This window comes from Labeo rohita, chromosome 8, assembly GCF_022985175.1.
Source record: "Labeo rohita strain BAU-BD-2019 chromosome 8, IGBB_LRoh.1.0, whole genome shotgun sequence".
In the NCBI taxonomy this organism is placed as follows: domain Eukaryota; kingdom Metazoa; phylum Chordata; class Actinopteri; order Cypriniformes; family Cyprinidae; genus Labeo; species Labeo rohita.
In genome coordinates, this window is record NC_066876.1 from 34056768 (window position 1) to 34071293 (window position 14526).

General features: G+C 37.0%; 1 protein-coding gene across 1 annotated transcript; it reads left to right on the plus strand.

Moving 5' to 3' along the window:
- The first annotated feature begins 370 nt into the window (after nucleotides 1-370).
- Nucleotides 371-8736, plus strand: rab35b (RAB35, member RAS oncogene family b). Its single transcript, XM_051117940.1, has 6 exons — nucleotides 371-642; nucleotides 2984-3034; nucleotides 4017-4140; nucleotides 6098-6222; nucleotides 7794-7918; nucleotides 8298-8736. The coding sequence occupies exons 1-6, from the start codon at nucleotides 591-593 to the stop codon at nucleotides 8424-8426; spliced, it is 606 nt and encodes a 201-aa protein (XP_050973897.1). The 5' UTR covers nucleotides 371-590; the 3' UTR covers nucleotides 8427-8736.
- The last annotated feature ends 5790 nt before the right edge of the window (nucleotides 8737-14526 follow it).

The following is a 14526-nucleotide window of genomic DNA, read 5'->3' on the forward strand; positions in this document are numbered from 1 at the left end:
AAAAGACCTTGATATTTATGGATTCAATTTCTATTTGAAAATATACATTGAATGTGTGAAGTATTACTATTAAGTATTTTTTATTAATTATGTTGTTGTTGCTGCTGCTGCATAAACTGATAAAAAGTTCTTCACGAGAAAAACTACATCGTCGCACTTTCATTTAAATGAAATTTTAAAAAATGAGTTTTTATAATTTTTAATTTTTAAAATAGACCTATTTTATATTTTTAAAATAATTTAATGCTCTTGACACCGTTGACCCATATACAGCAAATACATGCATCCTTTGATCCTTTGTATCGCGACGCGGGCTTGTTGACGACCGTTACGTCATATGGCGTCGGCGCGCTCTGATTGGTCCTCCGCCTAGCTGGTGCAGCAGGAGGAAGCGCCGTTTCCGGTAATGAGCGACTGACTGCTGACACCACCAAACCCCGACGACAAATCCGCTGCTTTCGGCATCTATCGGGGTGAAATTGTCCGCTCCTATCCGGGCGGGACGTTAGACGGGTTCCAGCCAAGCGTTCGGCTGGAGAGAGGCGTGAAGCTGCAGCGAAGGCGCGGGGTTTGAGCCTCCCACCACCGGCATGGCCCGCGACTACGATCACCTCTTCAAACTGCTGATCATCGGTGACAGCGGTAAGAGACGCCGCGGATGCGTGACGGGAAGCGGGCCGGGGCGAGGCTCCTTGGGGCTTTGAGTGTCTCGTATTAAAGCTGTGAGCTCTGAGAGGCTGTAAATGAACGCAGGTGTGATTTAACGGACACACGAACGTGTTTCTGTCATTGAGCCGCTGCTTTAGGGCTGATCGGGCTGATCGCCGCACACAGGCCGGAGATCCAGAGACTGATCTGCCGCTCATCAGTCCCGCTCTGTGCATCATTTATTGAGTGCTAAAACAGAAGTGCATTGATTTTAAGTGGCTCCAGAAAGTATTTGAGCACTTCAGACACACCAATATGTCTGAATATCATTGCATTAGCAAATAGAATCTAAAATCTAGTGTGATTTGCTGAAAATATAAACACTTTGGAATCGAAACCTTTGAAATACTTTGTTTAAAATGATAAAAGTAGATCTAGTGTTGAAAATGATTGCATTGAGACACTTATTGGAATATGTTGATAGTCAATGTGATTCTGGACACCTCTGTGAACTTCAGAAGAGCTGATTTGACGCATCTTTGCACAAACATGATAAAGAAAACTGAAGTTAGACAAAATAAGTGATCTTAAAGTATTTGAGATACACAGATTAAATGACATTCAGACACATTAAGTGAACAGGTACTTAAATGACTTAAATTATATGTAAAATAGTTAACGGGCCAAACAGAATTTTGTACTTGTGAATGAACTGATCAAAAACTCAACTGTTTTAAGTGCTGATTTTGAGACACAATGCTTTGTGGTGTTTTATTGTCAGCTGGTTAAAGTTAAGTCTTGTGTGTTCAGGTATGAGTGAAGGAGATCTAGCGTTTGCACAAAAGCAAAGGCGAGAGTGGCCTGTTTTCATGGGATGGTTAACAGCCAGCAACACAGCTTGTGGTACTTGTGGTTTGAGTTTTTGCACCTTCTCGTGTGAAGCAGACGACTCAAATGAGCTTTATCAAACAATTTGGATATACTGTATATCAGTAAAAGGTCAAATTGTCTGTGTTGAATTCTAAATTGCTGGTTTGTAGTTTGGATCAAGGAATACTAAAATAATCCATTTAATAACTACACTTTGTATATAATGCAATATATATAATATAATTAAGGTATATAAAAATTTGTGTGTATATGTTTAAATATTTTTTTTTTTTCTATTTAATAGATATTAATAGAATAATTTAATGGACATGGAATGATTCTAACGATTCCAATATGATGGAATGATTCTATATGTAGTCTGTATATATAGAATCATTGTCCATACATGACACGAGTGACAGATGCTGGCACTGGCCCGTCCGCCACTGTCGGCTACAGTAAGTGGACACACAGGCCTCAGTGTTTGAGTTTTTTGTCCTCTGAGGGCTTTTATTTGGACTCTGGTTCAGTTCTGGACTCTGATGAAGTGACCTAATGATATGGTACGGATCTGTGGTCTGTGATGAAAGAAATCTGCTGGATTCTTTGTCCCTCATGCATAGACAGGCTCGCTTTTGACACGGGTTGTCTGGGATGTAATATAACTTTAGATTTCAGTTTGAAACTGTGCATTTGATCTGTTTTCTGGCGGCTGGATTTGTTCAGTTATATGATGTTTTTGATATCAATATCTGTCTGCAGAATCAAAATGCAGGTTGTCCACCTAAAGGAAGTCTTATAATAGTATTTGTTCAGTAAACAAGTTGTAATCGTTCTACCGGAATCTGAGTTTTTAATCCAAGAGGTTTGATGCATTTCTATCGTCCTTCTCTGAATAAATCTTGTCAAGTCTTTTATCCTGTGTGTTAGTGGCGTCATTTGTCAGGAGAGGATGTTTGCTTGGTTTATCTTCCTTTCTGAGAGTCAGCGGTTGTGTGCGTGTTGGCCGTAGTCTCAGACGGCACGCCTACAGACCGTTCATAAACCACCAGATTCATATTCCACAAAAAAGTCTCACTGATTGGCCGACTTGCTGTTATGAATTAGCTGCAAACCCATGAGAGCTGATGAAAGTGACATGGCCACTGGCAGGCCGTCTCTTCCTGTCTAAACTTAGAATAATCAGATTTTATGCTGGTATGTGAGATTATTTTGCTCCTGACATCAAATAAGGAAAGTGTCCCAGCAAGGACGTTATGTTTCTTAGAGTTTAGGTTTTGTCTCTAAGCAGTAAATCTGTGTGAGAAACCACATGGTGAATGTTAATGGCTGAGCAGGCGTTAGTCCAGAGGTTTCGTCTGGTTTGCCGGAGCCTAGATTTATCACGTTCTGCTGAAATCTGCTGCATCACACGTTGAGTGTTTTTTCCTCATTTTTTTGGTTTTGTTTATTGTTATCATTCCAGGTGTCGGAAAGAGCAGTCTTCTCCTGCGATTTGCAGACAACACTTTTTCAGGTAAGATGCATGAACATGTCCAGCGTCTTCTGTCTTGATTTATTATCGTGTTTGATGGGTACAGACAGAGTCCTGAGAATTTTTTTTTTTTTTTTTTTAGCCAAAAGCGTGAAGATGCCTGTTACAGCTGCTGTTTTTATTTGTCCGCTATTTTATGTTTATTAAATAAATGCATCTTTTATTTTCTGCAATATTTAAGGGAACTAATACATTTAAGTAACTCTATTTTAATTTGTAAAGTAATTTTATGAATGATGCACTACAATGCACTGCTTTTCAGCGAGAGTGCATTAAATTGATCAAAAGTGACAGTAAGACATTTAAAATGTTACTATAGATTTCTATATTAAATAAATGCTCTACAACTGATTCATCAAAGAATCCTTAAAAATGCAATGTATCAGTTTCCACAAAAATGTTTGCATAACTGTTTTTAACATTGATAATAATCAGAAATGTTTCTTGATCAGCAAGAATGATTAGAATGATTTCTGAAGGATCATGTGACACTTAAGAGTGGAGTAATGATGCTGAAAATCCAGCTTTGATCACAGAAATAAATTAAATTTTAAAATATATTTAAGTAGTACATATTTATTATAAATTGTAATAATATTTCACATTATTAAGAATTTTTTCAATATTTTTGATCAAATACATGCAGCCATAGTGAGCATGAGAGACTTCTTAAAACGATCTTACCAGCCTCAAACTTCAGAACGCACGTCGCAGTCTGAAATTCACTTTATATATTGGTATGACTTGTACAGTAGTTTCTTAAATTTGGCATGTTTGAACTGAAATGATTGTCATATTATCATGTGTAATGGGATGTGTGATGCATAAGCTGTATGTAGGCCAACTGTTTTCCTAAAATATTTTTCAGGACAATGTGTGCAGAGCATATAATGAAAATGAAGAGGTTGAAAAAGCCCAGCCTAATCTATTATGATCACACTTTCAATGCTCTTTGGTGTTGTAGGTAGTTACATCACCACTATAGGAGTCGACTTCAAGATCCGGACGGTGGAGATTAATGGAGAGAAGGTAAAACTGCAGATATGGGACACGGCCGGACAAGAGCGATTCCGAACCATCACATCTACGTGAGTTTAACTCTCTACGTGATCAGACTAGAATGTATCCTATGTTTTTGACATGATCTGTTCACATGTAAATCATAAAGGGTTTTTGGTAGCAAATGATCAGATTTACAATCAGAAATGGGAGCAAAGAAAGTTTAATACTGGAAGAATAAATCTTCCTCAGATTAAATTCTTTATGGTATTTCTCTTTGAAATGAATAGAAATGCTGCTTTAGTTTCAGTAATAACATTTTAAGACAAGAACATAATGTTCCAAGACGTCTTTGTTTGCGGGTGTTGTGTGTGCCAGCGTGGCTGTACCGCTCGCTAACAGAGCGCTTCAGGGAATCTGTTTGAAGTTCCTAATTAGTGCTGTAACATTTTATAGCTGTTGTTTGACTGAGGATCAGCATATACTATTGGCACTCTGGGACTGAAATTTGCCTTGGGCTTTAAGTTCACAGCTCCTGTGGCATGAGGACTATTTGTCATGATGTGTGGATGTATCTAACATTTCATGAAGCACACATCATTACATAATAAACTTCATTTGTGCAGAAGCTTTCATACGAAGTTTGCTTAATAAAATACATTTGAATTTAAAATGTAAAAATTGGTTAAAGGTTCCAGAATTTTAGGCTTTTAATGGTAAAAGCAGGTTTATCTGATACATTAGGGTTTCCAAAAATGTGCCTTTCCAAAAAATGAAGGCCTAAAAATGTCCTGAATCAAAGCAGAAAGCTTTAAATTCATAGTCGGGGCATAAAAATGTTCCATGCCCTGAAAAAAAAAAAGAATGTCTTCCTTACTATTGTTTTTGTTTTCCAATATCTAAACATCTTAAAATCAACATACATTTACCTGAGATGCAAAATGAAGATTTGAGGTCTTGTTTTCTGTGAAACTGAACAAAATGAAATTAGTTTGTGCCCAGAACAAGATCAGCTTTGCCTATGGATTACAAAACTTGTTTTCCATTTGAATCAAGTTGATTTTTCAATGCCCATTGTCAATTTTCTTGTTTTTATCACTCAATTTTGATAGATTTATAATAAACAAGACTTATTTTGTCATTTTGCTTTTTTTAGGTAGATGAGTATGTCAGTAAAAAATTAAATGCTTTTCAGCAAGGGTGCATTAAATTGATCAAAAGTGACAGTAAAGACATTTCTAATGCTACAAAAGATCTCTTTCAAATAAATGCTGTTCTTTTGAACTTTCTATTCATCAAAGAATCCTGAAAAATAAATTGTATCATGGTTTCCACAAAAGGAAGTAGCATAACTGTTTTTAACATTGATAATAATCAGAAATATTTCTTGAGCAGCAAATCAGCATATTAGAATGTTTTCTGAAGAATCTGTAATCTGAATTTGTAATAAGAGAGTTTTCTTTTTTTTCCAGTTTTTTCTAATTTAAATTTTATCACACAATTTTCTTTACTTGGTCTTAAAAATGTCTTAAAGTCCTAAATTTACTTTTAGAAAACTTTAACTGAAACTCTGAATCTTATCGCTTGCATTAAGGTATTCAAGACTTCTAACTAAATTTATGCCTGTCAAATGCAAAGACACTTTTTTGTAAGTTTTGGCCTTGTGTTAATGCAGCGACATAGTTATGTGTGCGATGGCCTGAAGCCAGATGGTCGTTACGTTGCTAACAATGGAATTTCGCCGCTTCATTAGTGTCTCGTTATTGTGTTTATGTATGTTCATGCATGTTTATGTGTGGTTTTGATCTGTTATTAAGGCAGAACTGTGACAGGCTCGGCCAATGACACAAGGGTTTGGTCACTACAGGCCTTTCAAAGAGTTCTTTGTGCGTGCATGTCTTTGTGTTTGGAGACAGAAGACAGCCTGTGCTTTTAAAGTCAGAGGGCTGTTCCTTCATACACTGTTGGTTACTGAGAGAAATTTGTGTCAATTTGAGGCTAGAATTCTATTCTATAATTCTAATGGCTCTTTATTTCCATTCTCAGGTATTACAGAGGAACCCATGGGGTCATAGTAGTGTATGACGTCACCAGTGCCGAGTCCTTTGTCAATGTCAAACGATGGCTGCATGAAATAAACCAGAACTGTGATGACGTCTGTCGAATATTAGGTAAGTTCTCCAGTAAATGCTGTACATTACATTATTTTTTTTAATGTATATTTTTATATTGTATATACACTACCAGTCAAAACAGAAATATTTAATGTTTTTTAAAAGTCTTTTCTGCTTACCAAGTCTGCGCTTATTTGATCCAAAATACAGCAAAAGCAGTAATATTGTGATATATTTGTACTATTTAAAATATCTGCTGCCTATTTTTACATATATTTTAAAATGTAATTTAATCCTGTGATCAAAGCAGAAATTTAGGAGGGGGCGTTAATCAAAATAATAGAAATTAATACTAATTAATACTATTCTATGAATAATTTCTATTTCAGATAAATGCTGTTCTTCTGAACTTTGTTGATCACATAAACCTGAGAAATTCTACTCAGATGTTTTCAACATAATGATAATAATAAATGTTTTTTTGAGCAGCAAATCAGAATATTAGAATGATTTCTGAAGGATCATGTGACTGGTAATGATGCTAAACATTCAACTTTGATATCACAGGAATTAATTAAATTTTAAAATATATTCAAATAGAAAACAGTTATTTTAAATAGTAAAAATATTTCAAAATGTTACTGTTTTTGCTGTACTTGGAATGAAATAAATGCAGGCTTAGTGAGCAGAAGAGACTTCTTTAAAAACCTTTAAAAAATCTGACTGTTAGTATATGTATATATGTAAGTCCAGTTCTGTTTTATTTTTTTTTTTAATGACCACTGTTATGATTGACCAATATCTTTGCATATGAAATTTGGTGTAATTCACACTGGGCATAGTCATATGTTAATAAGCCCATGGTTGTGATGTTATTTCCATGATATGAACCGTTTAGTACATTAGTAGACTTTAAAGGGGTCATCGGATGCAAAGTTCATTTTACATGTTGTTTGAACATAAATGTGTGTTGGCAGTGTATGTACAAATCTACCCTATAATGGTAAAAATCCATGCAGTGGTTTTTAATTAATCTGTAAAAATAATATCCCCTTTTTTCAAATTGAGCCGTTCTCAGATGCCTGTCGGTGTGGCGTCACATCAACAGAGGCCGCTCCCACGATAGTTGATTGACATGAGCTTCTTACCTCAGATCAGCTTTAACAGTCCGACCTCCATTGTTTCGATGCAGAACAGGGATGAAAGTTAGACAAGAATATCTCAGATTGAGGTGTTGTGTTGCTGGATGTAATAATGAATGTACTGGTCGTCATTCACTCCCGACATCTGAGCCCCTGAAGATGCAGTGAATTACATTTGTTTGTGAAGGGAATGCGCCTCCTGATCTACATAAATTCTTTTATGTTCACACAAATCATTTGTGATCCAGCTTCACTTACAGCAGAAGTGAGCATAAGGGTTTATTTATGAATCTCTGCAATCACCTTTCCTAATAACGTGCTTGTTAGCAAGTTTCACGGCTAAAGTAAACAATCTGTCAGAGCAGCTCCTCACTCCACAGAGAGAAGAGAGGGGCGGGGTGAGCAGAGCTTATTTGCATTTTAACGGAACAACTCCTTAGAATGGGATGATATTTGCAGAGCTCATACACCTCTATCTCCTTTCAGTGGGCAATAAAAATGACGATCCAAACTCTAAGGTTGTGGAGACGAATGACGCACAGAAGTTTGCTGAGCAGATGGGCATCAGTCTGTTTGAGACGAGCGCAAAAGAAAACGTCAACGTGGAAGAGGTGAGTTCCTTAAGGCTCTGTCTTAGGACCATTCGGATTGGGCTGTAAAACAAAACGCCTAGAACTCACTAACGTGCAGCTTCCAGGTTTGGAAAAACTCTCTTAAATGTACTTCTGCTCAATTTAATTTCATATTTCACAGAATGAGCCCTTGAATAATCGATCGCTTGTGCATATTCCTAGTTGAAGGTTGGAAAAATAAAATAGAAATGACCTGAAATGTGTTCCTGCGTGTCATCTATTTTACAGCGGCTTTGAACGTGGCTCACCTAATCAGATTTTGGAGGCGTACATGTTGTATGAAGTATGTTCATCTTTATTAGAATCAGTTTTGAATGGTGCAGTAACATATCCGTGTGTGTTTCTGGTCTTTGTGTAGATGTTTAACTGCATCACAGAGCTGGTGCTCCGGGCAAAGAAAGAGTCTGTGGCCAAACAGCAGCAACAGCAGCAGAACGATGTGATTAAACTCAGCAAGAATAGCAAACGAAAGAAAAAATGCTGCTAGTGGACGAACAGACGTTCCTCTGCACAGCGATCTGCGCACGCAGACGGACTGTGATCGTCTCACCTATGATCTCACAAAAACACAGTGCGGACAAATGCAGTCCTTTCTGGACCGAGACAAACCACAAAGACTTTTTAAAAGAAAATGTACAGATTTTATGAGCGTCGAGGAGTTTTATGTGGAATTCGTGATATTTAATAAAAGATCCTCCTTCTTTATCGAAGGACCAGCAAGTTGACGTGATCGCCAAACCATGCAGGTTTCTGTATGCTTTCAGAATTACTCGACAGTGATTATATATCTCTATTATCCACCATCTCAGGAGTGATTTTTATTTTCTTCTTTATTTTGCTTCTCTTTCTGTCTTTTTTTTTTTTTGTCATTTGCCATTGTTTTTTCTGCAAGAACAATTTGGGCCTTTATTCCAACCCCCCTTTTTTTTTTTTTTTTTTTTTTTTCCTTTCTTTTCAATGAAATCAGACATTTACTCACCATGGACTCAAAAAGAGACACATGCCAACAACTTTGAGTTTTTCTAGTTCATTTTTAGACAGTATTGATTAGTGGTCAATTGTGTTTTTTTCCTTACTTTTATTGGGTGAATCTCACAAAAAAGCATCTCCAGGTCACTTTTAAAAAAATAATTATATTTTGCATAAAGAAAATGAAGCCTGTGTTTAAGATCAAGCACATTTCATCCCAAATTCTCATTGCCAGTGCAAGAAATTTGATGATTATACATTGTAAGATCATCATGCATCATGATAGTATTTGTTATACTTCATTTAATTGATGTTCATCTAAAGAAATCATTGCATCGCAGTACTTTTGCTGTAGTGCATTAAAAATGAATTTAAACATCTGGATGCGTTTCAGTAATGTGCATTAAAAAGAGCATTGGCATGAATCATTATCATGAAAATAAAGTCAATTAAAAATCAAACAAAAAAGTAATGATCCTTAAATAAGCTTCATTTTTTTCCACACAAAATATAATTTCTCTTTGTTTTCATGAGATTCGCCGCTGTAGTTCAGGCTTCGGATCTTTGTGATGTGGACAGCAGAGCTCCTTTGACATTTGCAGATGTTTTCTTATGCTTCAGGCTCGTGTTTTCTGCTTTTGTTTTTCCCGTGAAGATGAAGAGGATGAGGGTGGATGTTTCTGCCGTGATCTTAAAACAGTCCCCTCTTTACTGTTGCCATAGAGTTTTCCTCTCGTATCAGGCGTTGTAGTCTTCCTCCAAATGCTGGAGTTGCATCTTTGGGTTTCGATCAAAGCTGATCTTAAGGACAAGATTTCATCTTCTGCATCTCACGGAAGAACGATGCTGTTGTGCCATACGAGGTTGTATGAAGCACAATCACCTGGACCTGGAAGACGCTGATACGAGCAAGGTTTAAAAAATGACCATAATTACCATGTTTATGCACAGTCACAAAGGGTGTATTGCTAATATCAGATCTACGTTTTTATATGTGGAAGGGAGGTGTTATGTAAAAGTGTTTAAGCCAAAGGGCTGAATCTTACTCTTGGGTTCATCCCTACATTTCTTGAATACGCTATTGACTTTTTGACTGAATAGTCTTTATGGCAGATCCACCTTTGACAGATGCCTAACCTCTGCCATTAGCATCTCTATGGAGGTGAATCTCACCAAAACATGACCGTGTCCCGAATCACCTAAAAGAAAAAGTTATTTTTCATAAAGAAAATGAAGCTGATTTTTAGGCACATTAATGTTGGCTTTTTTTTTGCATTAAAATGTCAATGGAAAAAATGTAGCATTTTTTGCAAAGAATTAAAAAGATTTTTTATGTAATGCAATTTAAGTGAAGCCCCCTTTCTTTCTTTTGCATTAAAATGTTAATGTAAAAATGTAGCCTTTTTTGTGGAAAATTAGGCCATAATTGTAATGCAATTAATTTTTTGATTAAATATCTGTATTGAAAGTCATTACAAAAGAAAAAGTGTTTTTTTTTTTTTTTTACATTACAGTGTTAATTTAAAAATTGCATATTTGCATTTTTATTTTTACTGTAATGCAATGAATTCAGAGCTGCATTAATTAATTACAACAAACAGTACAATGATATATAAATGCTTTAAAATGCACAACAAAAAAGATTAAGTAACCTAAAATGAGCTTCATTTTTTTTATTTTAAATTATTTTTTAATACCTAAAATTTAATTCTGTTTTTGAGCAGTTTTGTGAGATTCACCAATAGAAATATTTTCATAATTTGTATTCAGTAAGCCAAAACACATCACAAGCCCAGGCTGTGCTGTGAGCCAATTTCAACCCAGTCATGTGACTTGAGTTTATCATATGTGTGCATATACATGCACGTTTGACATTAGCACATGTCCATGCAAACTGTGCTGGTTGAAACACTTTTTTCAGCTGTGGTTATATTATACACTGGAGAAAAGAAATGTATAGTGGACCTCCCCTTTATGAATTAAATCATTAATAAATATTTTAAAGAATTAATATTTGACACAAGCATGTTTGTCCTTGTCTTTATTAAGCGTTGTCACATTGCACATTTGTTTACAAGCTTTGCTTGCTCTTCTCAATGTTTATTGCAGAATTGCAACGGTTTTTCAGTTGTATTACTGGAATATCTGATGATTGAGAATCTTTTGCATTTGTATTTTTTTATTCTGATACATCACAGTGCGTTCCACGTCAAGACATTGGAAGCTTTTTAAACATGGACATAATGTTTATGTCTGCATTTGTATATAACTTGATATTTTAAAGGAATCTGTTGGAAAAATAAGAATTTGATAGTTATAAAAACACCAGATTGAATTTACTATGAGTACAAATAGCAAACACCTTATGGAAAGTATAAAATCTGCCTTATTTACATGTTTACCGTGGTATTACTTACAAATGTACAGATACATACACTTGTCTGCAGTCTTTGTCTGGAAGTGAAGAATATTACAAAAGGTGACATATTAGCCGCTTAACATTGTTCATCTGATGTTTTTGTTCTGGTTTTATTCAATGAAATAATTTATTCGGCATGAATAATTCACTTAAGTGTATATGAGGTTCATGTTGATATGAAGTTGTATTTTAGCAGCCGTTTTTGAGACTTACTGCAAAGTGTTTGAGTAGATATTTTAATGTTAATTTTCAGAAAGTGCATGTAAGGAAGGAAACTTGGCACTGATGAGGCTGGTGCGAACCATTAAAGAGAAGTTAATTTCCTGAACAAAAATTTACAGATAATTTACTCACCCCCTTGTCATCCAAGATGAAATTGTTTCCTGAGGAAAAAAAAAAAATCAGGAATGATTGAACTTCCAAAATGCAGATTAAATGGCTCTAAATGATCTCAGCCGAAGAAGAAAGGTACCGGACCTCACCGGAAAATTGGACTTTTTAATTACTTTCAACATCACTACCCCCTCCTACCCTGCGAATTTCAAGAACCGGCACCCCCCCCGTTGCTTAAAACAAAGCGATAGACTAAAACCTTTCCCCTGCGTTTTACTGGGACGGCTCGCGGGAGAGCTCGTGGGTGATTCCCGTTTATATCATTAACCACTGGCCACGAGCTTTGGGGCTCTGCTCTCACTGAGCATATTTATTTATATAGCATAGTTTATTTTATTTGAGAACAACTACAAACTGTTTATTTTATAAAGTTTAGTTTTGATATGTAAGTCAATAACAGCCAATGGGGAAAGTCTTTGCGCGACGAGACCCCGTCCCATTTTGGAGGTTCTGCCCACTTTTGGAGTTCCCGCCCCATTCTGGAGATCTCCGGTCTGCAGTTTTATATACTTGGCTGCAGCCGCTCTGAAGAAACTGCGCCGAATCGCTATCGCGGTACTTTGATGCCACACGTGACAGTCACGAGGCGTCGGCGCCACCTCAAGTCGGACAAAATTTCTAACCGGAATGCACTGCTTCAAGTCAGAATTTGATCGAGCTGCGCAGCGCTGCGTTAAGTCGAACACACCTTTAGCTTTCCATGTTGTCGGACTCGGAGGTAGCGCCAAAACGAACCTGACGCGGTCACGTGGTACATCTGTAACTGGTTTAAGTCGTAATTTTAAAAACATTCCGAGTTCACAAGTTGTAATTACGAGTTCAGGAACACGTGAGGCCTTTGGCGTTGATAGTGTTGCCATTGAAACACGTAATTCAAGATAGAGTAGAATGTCACGTGTTTTCATCTGAATTACGGCATGGCGTGAATGTATGGGATTATTTTTGTGCCAATAAGAATGAACGTAACTTTATAAAACTGAACGTAACTTTCCAAGAAACGATCAAAAATATGCCACTGCAAAAGAAAAAAAACACAATGAAAATGAAAAAATGAACTCAGTCGCACGAATTTAACATGCTCTTCAAATATGCTTCATTCTTTGTTAATGATTTTCAAAGAATCGTTTTCGCGAATCATGGATTCTGATTGCGTTGCCACAGCTTTCGCTTACGCTTCGCAAATTTTCGTTAGCAGTTTTGGCACAAACCTCTCGTGGGGGGCGGGCTTAACAGCGATCTACTCTGATTGGCTAATGAGCTTTTGATGGACAGTTGCTCTCTGACCTGGAAGCACGGACGGTGACGTCAGTGGCGCACATATTGGAAAGTTGTTGCTGTGTGCAATATGTCGTGCTTTGTTTATATTAAGTATTAATGTTATTAGTATTTCACCTACGGTCGTCTCTTAGTTTCTAAAGATGAGCTCCCAGGAGAGACACGGAGCAGCATCATCTTCCACCTCAGCTTGTCCCTCAGGGCAGCTTGAAGTAAGTTCGTGTTGCTAAAGTAACGTTAATCAATAACATCGATAAAAGTTTTATTCATGTACAGTGTGCAACAGTTCTGATAGTTTCTATAAACAAAGCACGACGTATTGCGCCACTGACGTCACCGTCCGTGCTTCCAGTTCAGAGAGCAATGCTGCGTCCGAAATCGGATACTTCCCTACTATATAGTATGCGAAAAACAGTATGCGAGGCGAGTAGTATGTCCGAATTCATAGTATTCGAAATTCAGTAGGCGAGAAGTACCCGGATGACCTACTGCTTCCGCCCGAATTCTGTAGTACGCATACCATGGACACTTTCCTATCCCATGAGGCTCCGGGAGAGGATGCGTTGTATTCGAAAAATGGCGGAAGGTGGAGACGCGGCTCATTTCAAGTGTAAGTACCTCAGGAAAAAACGTTGTTTATTGTGATTAAATTACACTTGTTTAACACAATCTAAATAAACGGATGACTTATTGAAAGTTTAAACATTGTAAATCGAAACGTTATTTGACAAATAATCTAGAAGCTGTCTACAAAGCTGTGATCTGCGAGCAGCTGACCAACGCCTTCTCTGAGCTGTCTGTCCAATCAACGTTAAAACGCCGAACATTGCCGGTGCTGGTGTTCGTGCAGTGGAGCAGTCTCTTTAAATTTCGCGCTGTTGTGACGACGCATGACACGTGACAACATCAATATGGCGGATGTAGTACGTCCGAATTCCATTCATACTACCCACATTCATACTATATAGAACGTACTTTTTAACGGTCGGGTAGTACGTTCATATTTAAATGTAGTACCTACTTAACCAGTATGCGATTTCGGACGCAGCACAACTGTCCATCAAAAGCTCATTAGCCAATCAGAGTAGATCGCTGTTAAGCCCGCCCCCACGAGAGGTTTGTGCCAAAACAACAAACAAAAATTTGCGAAGCGTAAGCGAAAGCTGTGGCAACGCATTCAGAATCCATGATTCGCGAAAACGATTCTTTGAAAATCATTAACAAAGAATGAAGCATATTTGAAGAGCATGTTAAATTTGTGCGACTGAGTTCATTTTTTCATTTTCATTGTGTTTTTCTTCTTTTGCCGTGGCATATTTTTGATCGTTTCTTGGAAAGTTACGTTCAGTTTTATAAAGTTACGTTCATTCTTATTGGCACAAAAATAATCCCATATGAATGCAGCATTAGGGTATGTCGAAAAACTCCCATCTCGTTTTCTTCCCCAGCTTCAAAATCTCCCAACATCGCTGCAGAAGTCCCGACCCAGTGTTTACAAAGTGAACATGCTAAGAACATCAAACGCCCTTTA